A 12902-nucleotide genomic window follows, 5' to 3' on the forward strand; every position below is an offset into this window, starting at 1 on the left:
AATTGTGGTATGTGCCTCCCCAGGGACAAATCCTTTATGCTGAAACTTATTGACAAGAATGGAAGGAGAACTGATGTTATCACATCATTGACTCACTTCCCAAGCAGGTTGTGGGAAGGAATATAGACACATAGGCAGAAGCTCTCCTTAGCCGGGGGAAGGTAGGGGCTATGCCCACCTCTGTCGACCCCATGAATTCTTCTGTTGGTTCCCATGTGGCTGCTCCTGGCTTGGATTGTTCCTTCCGTGGGGAATCTTACCCATCATTGACTGACCAGCCATCTTTTGGGGGCCAAACAGAGAGACGTGAAGTGTAAGCACAAAGGTGAAGCAAAGTCCCCGAAAGGAGCAGTCTCACAGACTCTTCTTTTTTTAGGGATAGGCACGAGGGGACAGACAGTTAGGCTGCTGCGTGACAACATTTCTCCTTCCTCCTAGAGTACAGAACTGTGGACACCTTGCTGCAGCAGATGTTTGAGTCTGAAATTGCTCCAGAGGATGAAGGCCCCTCCCTGGATGAGATTCTGAGTTTCTCTTCCAGTGACATGTATCCCAAGAATCCCAACTTTGAAAACAGTGCATGACATTGGGCTTATAAGGGTCCACAATTGGAAACCAAAATAAGCTAAGCTGTCGTCCCTTTTACATATGCTATCGAGAGATGATTTTTCCTGCCCAGGTTTCTTCTCTGTTCTGATCAGCCTGTGAATGGGCCTCATCTGTCCTGACTCAGCTGAAAGGTGTGCCCCAGCTGGAGTCATTCTCAGGTCTCATCATGGAAGTGGGGAGAGAAATTCATGAAGAGATTGTGAGCAGCACACATTGTACACATACATGTACATGTGTAAAGTCTTTTCAGTGGGTATATGAAAGCGTTTCATTTGCTCTTATATGGTATTTTGCTATTCTGAAAACAAATACTATGCTACAGTGTTAGGTGAAAGAATTTTGAATATTTAAATATGGTAATGAATACGTTCTAGTACAGTAGCTTTCAGATGCAAGGTTTATTCAAAATGAAGAAAATGTGATTGTGAAAATAAAATTCTGTCTCAGTTACTTCTTTTGGGGGAGGAGGCTCATAAAGCTTCTTTAATTAAATTACTATTCTAGCCATATTTTGAATAACTCATTCTCTGAGGTCACTTTCCCCAGCCAGAAATCTCCCAGTGCAGCGATATGCCCCTTCTGGGAAATTAAAAGGGATATATTTTATTTTACTTTATTTCATTTATTTAAAAAGTCTAATTGTAATAAAAGACACATATCGTAAAATTTACCATCTTACCATTTCTAAGTGTGCTGTTCAGTAGTGTTAATTATATTCACATTGTTTTGCAACAGACCTTCAGAACTTTTTATCGTCCCAAATGGAACTATAATCATGGACCAATAACTCCCCATTCCCTGCTCGCCAGTCTCTGGCAGCCACCATTCTACTTTTGCTCTCCGTGATTTTGACTTCTAGATCACAACTGCTTGTTTTTATTGCGGTATAATTGACATTTGACATTACATTAGTTTCAGGTAAACAACATGATTTGACAGTTGTATACACTGTGAAATGATCACCACAGTAAATCTAGGTGTCACGCATCATCATACAAAGTTACAAAATATTGTTTTCTTATGATGACAACTTACAGGATTTACTCTCTTGGCAACTTTCAGGTATGCAGTACAGTATTCAGTGGTCACTGTGCTGTACTTACATCTCTAGCACTAACTTTATAATTGGAAATCTGTACCTCTTTACCCTGTTCACCCATTTCGCCCACCTCCATACCTCCTAACCTAGCAACCACAGTTCTGTTCTCAGTGTCTATGAGTTTTCTTTTGTTTTTTTAGTTTTTTTAGATGCCACGTATAAGTAAAATCATACAGAATATGTCTTCTTCTGTCTGACTTTTTACTTAGCATAATTCCCTCAAGGGCCATCCATGCTGTCACAAATGGCAAGATTTCTTTCTTTTTTTAATGGCTGAATAGTATTACATTGTGTGTGTGTGTGTGTGTGTGTGTGTGTGCGTGTGTGTGTGTGTGTTTCTCACTTATTCTTCTTTATTCATCCATAGATGGACACTTAGGTTCTTTCCATAGCTGAGCTATTGTAAATAATGCTGCAGTGAACATAGGGGTGCATATATCTTGTCGAATTAGTGTTTTTGTTTTCTTCAGATAAATACCCAGAAGTGGAATTGCTGGGTCATAAGGTAGTTATATTTTGAATTTTTAAATTTATTTTTTAAGATTTTTGTTAAAATATAGCTAGCATACAATATTACATTAGTTTCAGGTGTACACCATAGTTATTCAGCATTTATATACCTAAAGAAGTGATTGGGGCGACCGGATGGCTCAGTTGGTTAGAGCGTGATCTCTTAACAACAAGGTCACCAGTTCGATTCCCACATGGGCCAGTGAACTGCGTCCTCTACAATTAGATTGAAAACAACTGCTTGAGCTTGGAGCTGACCTGCGCCCCCACAACTAGATTGAAAAAACAACGACTTGACATCCTGGAAAAACACACTGTTCCCCAATTCTCCCCCCCCAAAAAAGATGTGATCAACAACCATCTGACACTGTACTATTCTATCACAATGTTATTGACTTTATTTCCTATGCTGTACATTTCATCCCCATGACTTATTTGCTTTATACCTGGAAATTTGGACCTGTTATTCCCCTTCACCGTTTTCCCCACCCTTTTTAATTTTTCAATTATAGTTGACATTCAATATTATTTTATATTAATTTCAGGTGTACAGCATAAAAAGTGATACCCCTGGCTAGTCTAGTACCCACCTAGCACTATGGATAGTTTTTACCATATCATTGACTATATTCCCTATGCTTTACTTTACATCATCATGGCTACTTTGTAACTATCAATTTGCACTTCCTAATCTCTTCACCTTTTTCACCCTTGCATTTATCACCCCAAACCCCTCCCATCTGGCAACCATCAAAATGTTCCCTGTATCTATGAGTTACATGAGTTTTGTTCTTTAGATTCCACATATAAGTGAGGTCATATGGTATTTGTCTTTCTCTGTCTAACATATCCACTCAGGACAATCTCCTCCAGGTCCATCCATTCCACCACAGATGGCAAGAACCCATTCCCTTCCATGGCCGAGTAACGTTCCATTATATATATGTACCATTCTTCCATCAACGGGCACCCAGGCTGCCTCCACATTTTGGCCAATGCTACAATGAACATATGGATCCACATGTTCCCTCGAAATAGCGTTTGGGTTTATTTAGATAAATATCCAGAAGTGGGATTATTGGATCCTTCTTTGTCTCTTGTTATAGCCTCTGTTTTAAAGTCTATTTTGTCTGGCATAAGTATTGCTACCCCAGCTTTTTTTTTTTCTTCCATTTTAATGAAATAACATTTCCCATCCCTTTATTTTCTGTCAGTGTATGTCTTTCAATCTGAAGTGTACCTCTTGTAGGCAGCACATGTAAGGGTTTTGTTTTCTTATTCATTCAGCCCTCCTATATGTTTTGATTGGAGCATTTAACCCATTTACGTTGAAAGTAATTTTTGATAGATATGTAGCTATTGCCATCTTATGATTCGTAATTTTGATCCTTTTTTTCAACTTAAAAAAGTCCCTCTAAGATTCCTTGTAATACTGGTTTGGTAGCGATGGACTCCTTTAGCTATTTCTTGTCTGGGAAGCTCTTTATCCATGTTTCGATTTTTAAATGATAGCCCTGCTGGTTAAAGTACCCTTGGTTGTAGGTCCTTGCTTTTCATCATATTGAATATTTTGTGTCCCTCCCTGTTGGCCTGCAAAGTTTCTGTTGAGAAATCAGCTGATAGTTTTATGGGGGCTCTCTTGTAGGTAACTAACTGCTTTTCTCTTGCTGCTTTTAGAATTCTCTCTGTCTTTAATTTTTGCCACTTTAATTATGATGTGTCTTGGTGGGGGCCTTTTGGGTTCATCTTGTTTGTGACTCTCTGCTCTTCTTGGACTTGCAGTAGTGTCTATTTCCTTCACCAAGTTATGAAAGTTTTCAGTCATTATTTCTTCAAACAGGTTCTCAATCCCTTCCTTTCTCTCTTCTCTTTCTGATACACTAATGATGCAAATATTGTTACTTTTGATGTCCCGGAGGTCTCTTAAACTACCTCATTTTTTTTTTTTTTTTAATTTGTTTTTCTTTTTGCTGTTCTGACTTGGTGTTTTCTGCTACCTTGTTTTCCAAATGGAGGATTAGGTTCTCTGCATCTGCTGTTCTGCTAGTGATTTCTTCTAGTGCATTCGTCATTTCAGTTATTGTATTCTTCGATTTTTACTTGTTACTTTTTATGGTTTCTATGCTTATGTTTGCTATTCCTCTGTTGAAGTTCTCACTAAGTTCTTTGTGCATCCTTATAGCCATTGTTTTGAACTCTGTCTCTGGTTGGTTGTTTGCCTCCATTTTGTTTAGATTTCTTCCTGGAGTTTTCTCCTATTCTTTCATTTGCAATGGATTTCTTTGCTTCCTCTTGTTGGCTGCCTGTCTGTATTTGTTTCTGTGTATTAGGTAGATGTGCTATGTCTCCCAGTCTTGCCAGGTGGCCTTATGTAGTAGATGCCCTGTGGGGCTGTGGTGCAGGCTCCCTGGTCACCTGCTCTGGGTGCTCCAGGAGTTTTTCTTGTTAGGATTGTGTATGCCCTCTTGTTATAGTTGAGCTTTGATTGCTATTGACACATCAGTAGGTAATATTGGCCCTCAGGCTGATTGGCTGTGGGGTTTGGCCACATGCACAGATTATGGGCTGCTGTGCAGGGGACTTACCCCACTGAGTAGGATTCACCCCAGGGGCCTCTGGTGCCTGTTGAAACCACCCTTTGGGTGTGCTGTGTGGGACTAATTGGGCAGTACTCTGCTGTGGTCTATAGCCAACTTCCAAGTACATTGGTTCTGGGGCCTCTTGGTAGAGGCTCCAGTGCAGGCTCAGGTCACCCACTGACTGTGGCTGGCTGGGGATATCTGGTAGGAGCTACAAAGTAATCTGTGGTTGTTCACTGCCTATGCTAAAATTAGAGGCACGTGGGAGAGGCCATGCTGCAAACTGAGGATGTCTACCACTAGTACCAGGCCTGGGGCAGCTCTGTAAAAAGCCAGGACACACTGAGGCCTGTTGTCACCTGCCAGCTCCCTTAAGGTTCAGCCATTGATAAAACCTCATGTAGTATGCAAGTTAGGTGAGGTAGGGTCTCAGAAAGTCACAAGAGTGGGAAGAGTTGTGGTCACCAGGTTAATGTAGCTTCTGGTTTGGTGCCAAAGCTGAGCCTGGAGTTACTCAGCAAAAGTCTCAGAGCACGCCAAGGCCAGTCAATGTCCACTGGGGGCCTGCTGGACTCTGATAGTTTTCCAAGAAACAGTGCAATGTAGGCAGGGCTGGCTGCTCTCAAGGAAGTGCCTCCTGCATTTGGGGAGTTGGGTGGGGTGGGGGATCCCAGCGGAGCTTACCAGGCCAATCACATTTGATTGGCCGTGTGGGGGCAGGCTCAACACAGGAAAGATGGTGCCTGCCTGCTGGCTGTACAGAAGGAATACTACACACAGGGAACATGGCTACTGTCCTCCAGCCCTTGCCCTCAGTCTGTCCCCCTATATGCCTCTGATGCCTCCTGAGTCACTGTGCCTCTGCTGGAGGGCAGGGTGAGTGCTTGCAAGTAAGAGAGTCTGTGCATGGGCCCTTTAAGAGGACACCTATGTTTTCCCCAGCCTTCTGTCCCACCCAGATGGTTGGAGTCCTTACTGTTTTTCACAGCCAGATGTTGTGAGGGCTCATCTTCCCAGCACCAGTACTCTGGTCTGGGAAGCTCGGTGAGGGGTTGGGGTCTCCCACTCCTCTGGTGGGGAAACTCTGTGGCTGAGATACCCCTCCTAATTCTCAACTGTCACACGGAGGTTTGGGGCCAGCCCGTTTTGTGTCTCTGCCCCTCCTATCAGTTTTGACGTGGCTTCCTCTTTATATCCTTAGTTATAAAACTTCTGTTCAGGTAGACTTCAGATGGTTCTCCAGGTTGATTGTTCGATAATTTAGTTTGAAACTTAATGTGTTCACGGAAGGAAGCACACACAGTGTTTAGCTAGTCTGCCATCTTGAATCTTATATTTTAATTTTTTGGAGGAATTTTTTAAATTTTTAAATTTTCCTTAGTGGCTGCCTCAGTTTATATTACCGCGAACAGTACACCAGGGTCCCATTTTCTCCACATCCTCACCAACACTTGCTTTTTTCTTTTCTTTTTGATAGCCATTCTAACAGATGTGAGGTTATATCTTATTGTGGTTTTGATTTGTATTTCCCTAATAACTAATGATGTTGAGCATCTGTCACATGATGGTTGGCCATTTTATTTTATTTTTTAAATGTCCATTCATTATCTGCCCACTTGTTGATGAATTGTTTGTTTTTCTTTTGAGTTGTATGAATTCTTTATATATTTTGGATATTAACCCATTATCAGATATATGATTTGCAAATATTTTCTTCCATTTGGTAGGTTGCCTCTTCATTTTCTTGATCAGTTTTCTTTGCTATGCAGAAGTTTTTTAGTTTAATGTAGTCCCATTTGTTTATTTTCGCTTTTGTTGCCTTTGCTTTTGGAGTCAGATACAAAAAATCATCTCCAAGACTAATATCAAGGAGCTTATTGCCTCTGTTTTCTTCAGGAGTTTTATGGTTTCAGGTCTTACATTCAAGTGTTTAATCCACTTTGAGTTCATTTTTGTGTATGGTACAAGACAGTGGTCCAGTTTTATTCTTTTGCATGTGGTTGTCCAGTTTTCCCAACACCATTTATTGAATAAACTCACCTTTCACCATTGTATATTCTTGGCTCCTTTGCCATAAATTAATTGACCCTGGATATATGGGTTTATTTCTAGGCTCTCTATTCTGTTCTGTTGATCTATGTGTATGCTTTTTATGCCAATACCATACTGTTTTGATTCCTATAGCTTTGTAATATAGTTTGAAATCTAATATGTATATATTATAATATGTAGTATGTATATTTTATATAAGAATGTTATTAAGTTATATACTATATATACTATATACTATAATACTTATATACTATAAGCCTGTCCCATTTAACTGTAATTGTCACATAATCTTCTATGTAATGAATGGCTGATATTTTTGAAGCGTCCCCAGTTGATGGGCACAAACAATGTTTCCTCTACTGTTGGTAATACAAACTGTGTCATGTTGAATAATCTTTACAAACTTCCTGTGGGTATATACTTATTTTTGCTATTAAAGTTCCCTAAATATATAATAAAATTCTTGGTGCTAACGGCAACGTCATTTTCGAATTTGATGTAAGCTAATGGCCAAGCAATTTTTATATTAGATGTGTACAGTCTTATTTCCCTACAAAAGTCTTTCCAAGTTTGCTTTTCAATCCACATGGTCCAAAAGTGCCTGGGAGCCTGTCCCCTTGCCAATGCCACTCATCTTCTGTGCCCACCCAAGAGACATTGTGGGGTAGAGGAGAGAAATCACAACATTGAGGGGATGTTAGACCCTTCTCTCTGTTCACTGAATATTTTCTGGCTTCTAATTCCTTCTCTTACTCTGATGACAACTTTGACCTTAGGCACAAACAATCCAGATACACTTCCCTGTAGTTTAATACCATGTTTAATGTTTAAATGTTTAAAAATCTTGGTATCTTTCTACTGTGGAATACTACTAAACAACACAAAGGAATTATTGATACATGCGGCAACATGAATGAATCTTAGGAGAGTTATTCTGAGTGAAAAAATTCAAACCTAAATGTTACATACATCATGATTCCACTTAAATGCCACTTTTGAAATGGCGGATTTATAGAAATTAAGTACAGATAACAGATTAATGGTTGCCAAATTTTAAGGTAGGGTGGAATCTGAAGGGAATTGATTGTGAATATAAAAAGACAACTGGAAGGAAACTTGTGGTGGAAATGTGTATATTGAACTGTATCAAGATCAATATTCTGGTCTGAATCAAACTGTTTTATATTGGGGGAACCTGGGTAAAGGGCACACGAGATCACATATTATTTCTTACAGTAGCATGTAAATCTAAAATAATTTTGAAATAAAGTTAATTAAATATATGTATATAGCATATATGAGTATATAGTATACAGTATCTATTAAAATATAAAATGTCAATATCAAATAGCAATCATTCCAGAAATTGAAGGTGGATTCAATATTTTAAGTTAATGTAATTCACTGTATTAACAGATTTAAGAAAAACACTATGACTGTCTCAAAAGATGTGGGAAAAGAATAGGACAAAATTCAACAGCCAGTCATTGTAGGCACTCTCATTACAGCAAGAACAGAAGGGAACTTCCATCATCCGATCAAGTGAATTTCCATAAAGCTTACTGCTAACAGCATACTTCATGGCAAAAGACAGCTTTCCCCTGAGATCTGGCACTTGACAAGGACGCTCTTTCACCACACCCAAGCTGGGGATGCTTCGGTTGCGGCCCAGGAGAGTAAGGAGAAAATGGGACTTCTAAGAGAACTCTTGGAGTGAGCTGGGAAATAGCCAAGGAGGCCACCACTCAGAGGAAATGCAGGCATCCATCCCAGTGATGACGCAATGCACATGCATGAGGTCCTAGAAGAGGCGGCCAATCAGAATCCTTCCTGGCACGGGGGAGGTCACATGGGGTGGTGCCTGATGGAGGAGTGAGGGCACAGGCTGTGGGCAGCAGGTTCAGAGCAGCCCTGTTCTCCTGGAACTTGGACCCTCCCCTCAGCAGAGGGCGTTCTTACCTCCCCAGTGGTCCTGCCTCCTGGAATCCTACCCTCCTGAATCCCTGCAGGGATCCTCTCACCTGGAACTTGCAATTACCTGCTTCAGGTGAGTTAATGTTTCACAGTTATTTCTTGACCTCTGCATCTTTATTTCTCCTCACATTCTCTGCTCATTTTTTCTTGGGTCATATGTACTTTTGTTATATTGACTTGAAGTTTTATTTTTTTAATTCCATAAATTAACCCTTTACTGGCCCTTTCTCTTGTCGATACATGTTTCTTAGTCCAGTCTTACTCACTTAACTTTATTTTCTGTTTTTGCTGGTTCATAGTAATCGTTCGATTCTATGTATGGAAATTCATTTACTAATTGTAATCATTTTGGATTATGGTGGATTGTCTATGTATATGGAAGTGTCATACATATATAATAATGATACTATTGTTTACAAGTTTATCATTATGACTTTTTATTTCTTTCTTCTTGCTTTACTCCCCTTTAGAATAGTACTAAATAGAAGTAAGAAAAGCCTGCAACCTTGCACATTTCAGCTTCCAGGGAAACAGCTTTCAAGAATTGTGATTAATTTTGATGTTTGCTTAACGTTCATTTCAGATAAGCGATCACATATGGAAATTGTTTTCGTTTATGATTTTGCTTAGAGTTGTTTTTATGCCTGGGTGTTGCATTTTATAAATGTGTTTTTACATTTATTCAAACTGATCATATGATTTTTTTCTCCTTGTATTTTTCTGCAAATGGAATGTTTTACAAGATTTATTGTTGAATTTTAACCACTCTTGCATGTTCTAGTATATTCTATTCTACTTAGTATTGATCTAGTATATTCTACTTGGTATTGATCTATTCTGTTTTCCTTATATAGTTTCCTATATAACTTAATTCATATAATAATATTTTGCTTAGAATAGCTCTGTTTCTACTTATGAAGGCCATGCCCTTTACTTTCTTGTTTTTTAGAGTCCTGGTAAGATTATGCTATCAATGTAATGGTGTCGTCACTAAAGAAATTGAAAGATATTCCCTGTTTTTCTTTACATTGGGCAAACCTGGGAAATGTAGGTGTTTTATTTTTAATTGTTTGGAATATTTTACAATTCCGGCTTAGAGTTTTACATGTGAGAAGTTTTTGTTTTGTTTTGTTGGTTAGTTGGTTTGACATTTTAACAATTTATTTAGTAGATATATGAGTTTTCCTATTTATGTTATTTTTGTGTGTGTCAGTTTGATGCATTGATTTTTATAACATGGTAAATTTTGTTATCTATGGTCTAATTATTAGTACTAAAGCTTTTACAAAATCCTCTGAGTATCTTGTTCTGGTCTAAGGGCTGTATAAAGAAAACTTAAGTGACTTCTAATACTGGTTATTTGTTTTTCTTCTCTTGTTCTTCTCCTTAATCAGTGTTGCTAGTGGTTTATTAACTTTATTAATGTTATTTTTTTAAAAAACGTTTAGTCTGATTTATTTCTGTTGTATATTTCCCTCTTTCATTGATTCATATCTTTATTATTGCTTTCATTCTGTGTTTTTCAGTTGATTACTGTTTTTAAACTTCTAATATCAAAAGTGATGATTGATGAGCTTTCTTCCATTCTAATATGTTCATTTAAGAATATATATAATATCCTTCTAAGCACAAATTTAGCTGTTATCTCTTGTCTTCTCTAGTGTATTTCCAAAACCCTGTAGGTGCATGCCATGTCTGCCTCACAGTGTCTCCAGCCCGTGTGCCAGTCTTCATGACTCTAAGCTCATATCTTCTGTGTAGTAGCACCATCCCTCCTGTTCCATTCAGGTCTCAAAAGTTTCCTTTTCTTGTTCTTGCAGCCAGGGCCAACCCATATGAGTCTCCTTCTCCTGTTCCTAAAACCCACGTCAGGCAACTAGTGTCACTCTCCCCTGCGCCGGCTGCACATTTCTTTCCTGGAGTTTCTCTCTCTCCTGTGCCCGCATCTGAGTCCAGACCTCACCTGTCTCATTCCGTGTGTCTGCATCCCATTCCATCTTGAGTGTTTCGTCTTCAGTGTTTCAGCCTGTATCAGCTCATGCTTGTCTACATTTTCTCTGCTCCAATCCGTCTAGACAACCAGTGCTTCCCTTCCCTGTTCCTCTAGACCCGTCTGAACTCTATGTTTCCTTCCCCTGTGCCTGCCGCCCTTGTGTACCTCAGATGTCCCCACCCACTGTACCAGGCCTGGTTGTCGTTCACCTATTAAAAGTCATCTTGGGCCCTTATAGGTTTTGGCCTTGTGAATAAAACTGCTTTATATATTTTCTTATGTTTTTTTGTATAGTATCATGTCATCTGCAACTAATGACAGTTTTACTTCTTTCTTTCCAATTCAGATGCCTTTTACTTCTTTTTCTAGTCCAATTGCTGTAGACTAGTACCTTCAATACTCCGTTGAATAAAAATGATGAAAGTGGACATCCTTGTCTTATTCCTGAGGAAAACAGTTTTAGCTTTTCCCCACTAAGTATGATGTGAGCTGTGGGTTTATCATATATAGCTTTTATTATGTTGAGATATATTCCCTCCATTTCAACTTTGCTGAGAGTTTTTATCATAAATGGATGCTGGATTTTGTCAAAAACTTTTCTGCATCTATTTATATAAGCACATGATATTTATCCTTCCTTTTTCTTTTTTTATGTGGTGTATCACGTTAATTAATTTGTGGATATTGAGCCAACCTTGTCTCTGAGGAACAAATCTCACTTGATCATGATATATGATCTTTTAAATGTATTGCTGACTTTCATTTGCTAATGTTTTGTTTAGCATTTTTGCATGTGTGCTTATCAGGGATATTGGCTTATAATTTTCTTTCTTTTTGTATTCTCTTTGTCTAGTTTTGGACAGGGTAATGCTGGCTTCATAAAGTGAGCTTGAGAGACTTTCGTCCTTTTGAATATTTTGGAGTAGTTTGAGAAGGATAGGTGTTAATTCTTCTCTGAATGTTTGGTAAGAGTCATCCATGAAGACATCTGGTCTTGGACTTTTGTTTGTTGGTGAGCTTTTTGAATACTGATTTGATTTTGTTAATAGTTATCAGTTTGTTCAGGGTTTCAGTTTCTTTTAGATTTAGTCTTGGAAGACTTTATATTTGTAGGAATTTTTACATTTCTTTGACCTTGTTCAATTTGTCAGCACATAAGTTTTTGTAGTATTTTCTTATAACCCTTTGTATTTCCGTGGCTTTGGTTGTCACTTCTCCTCTTTCATTTCTGATTTTATTTATTTGTGTCCTCTTTTTTTCTTGATAAGTATGGTTAAAGGTTTATCAATTTTGTTTATGTATTCCAAGAATTGGATCTTGGTTTCATTGATTTTTTAAATATATTTTTTAGATTCTATTTCATTTATTGCTGTTCTGATATTTATTATTCCCTTCCTTTCACTTACATTGGGTTTTACTGTTCTTTTTTTAGTTCCTTTAGGTGTAAGTTTAGATTATTTACTTGAAATATTTTTTCTTTCTTGAAGTAGGCCTGTATTACTATGAATTTCCCTCTTAAGACTGTTTTTTCTGTGTCTCATAGATTTGGGGTCATTGTGTTTTCATTTTCATTTGTTTCAAAGTATCTTTTGATTTTTTCCTTTATCTCATTGTTAATCCATTCACTGTTTAGTAGCGTGTTATTTAGCCTCCATGTATTTGTGTATTTTCAGCTTTCTCCTTGTGATTTCTAGTTTCCTGCCATTGTACTCAGAGAAGATGTATGATGTGATTTCTGTCTTCTTATATTTAATGAGACTTTTTTTTATAGCCTATTGTGTTCTATCCTGGAAAATATTCCATGTGCACTTGTAAAGAATGTATACTCTTCTACGTTGGCATGAAATGCTCTAAAAATACCAATTAAATCCGTCTGGTGTAGTATTTCATTTAAGGGTGCTGTTCCCTTGTTGATTTTATCTGGAAGATCTATCCATTGGTGTCAATAGGGTGTTAAAATCCCCTGCTATGACTGTATTACTTTTGATCTCTCCCTTTATGTCTGTCAATATTTGTGTTACATATTTAGGTGCTCTTATGTTGGGTACATAAATGTTACAACGGTCATATCCTCTTGTTGGATTGA

At 38.2% G+C, this 12902-nt stretch overlaps 1 protein-coding gene across 1 annotated transcript in view; it reads left to right on the top strand.

Annotated features, from left to right (window-relative positions):
• Window positions 1-7496, top strand: part of LOC109458224 (two pore channel protein 2) — a 51069-nt gene extending 43573 nt beyond the window's left edge. The window contains exon 19 of the mRNA XM_019751678.2: window positions 439-7496. Coding sequence (XP_019607237.2) covers window positions 439-584 — 146 coding nt within the window. The 3' untranslated portion in view covers window positions 585-7496. The remainder of the gene's footprint in view (window positions 1-438) is intronic.
• The last annotated feature ends 5406 nt before the right edge of the window (window positions 7497-12902 follow it).

The sequence above is a fragment of the Rhinolophus sinicus genome, linkage group LG05 (genome assembly GCF_036562045.2).
Source record: "Rhinolophus sinicus isolate RSC01 linkage group LG05, ASM3656204v1, whole genome shotgun sequence".
NCBI lineage: Eukaryota > Metazoa > Chordata > Mammalia > Chiroptera > Rhinolophidae > Rhinolophus > Rhinolophus sinicus.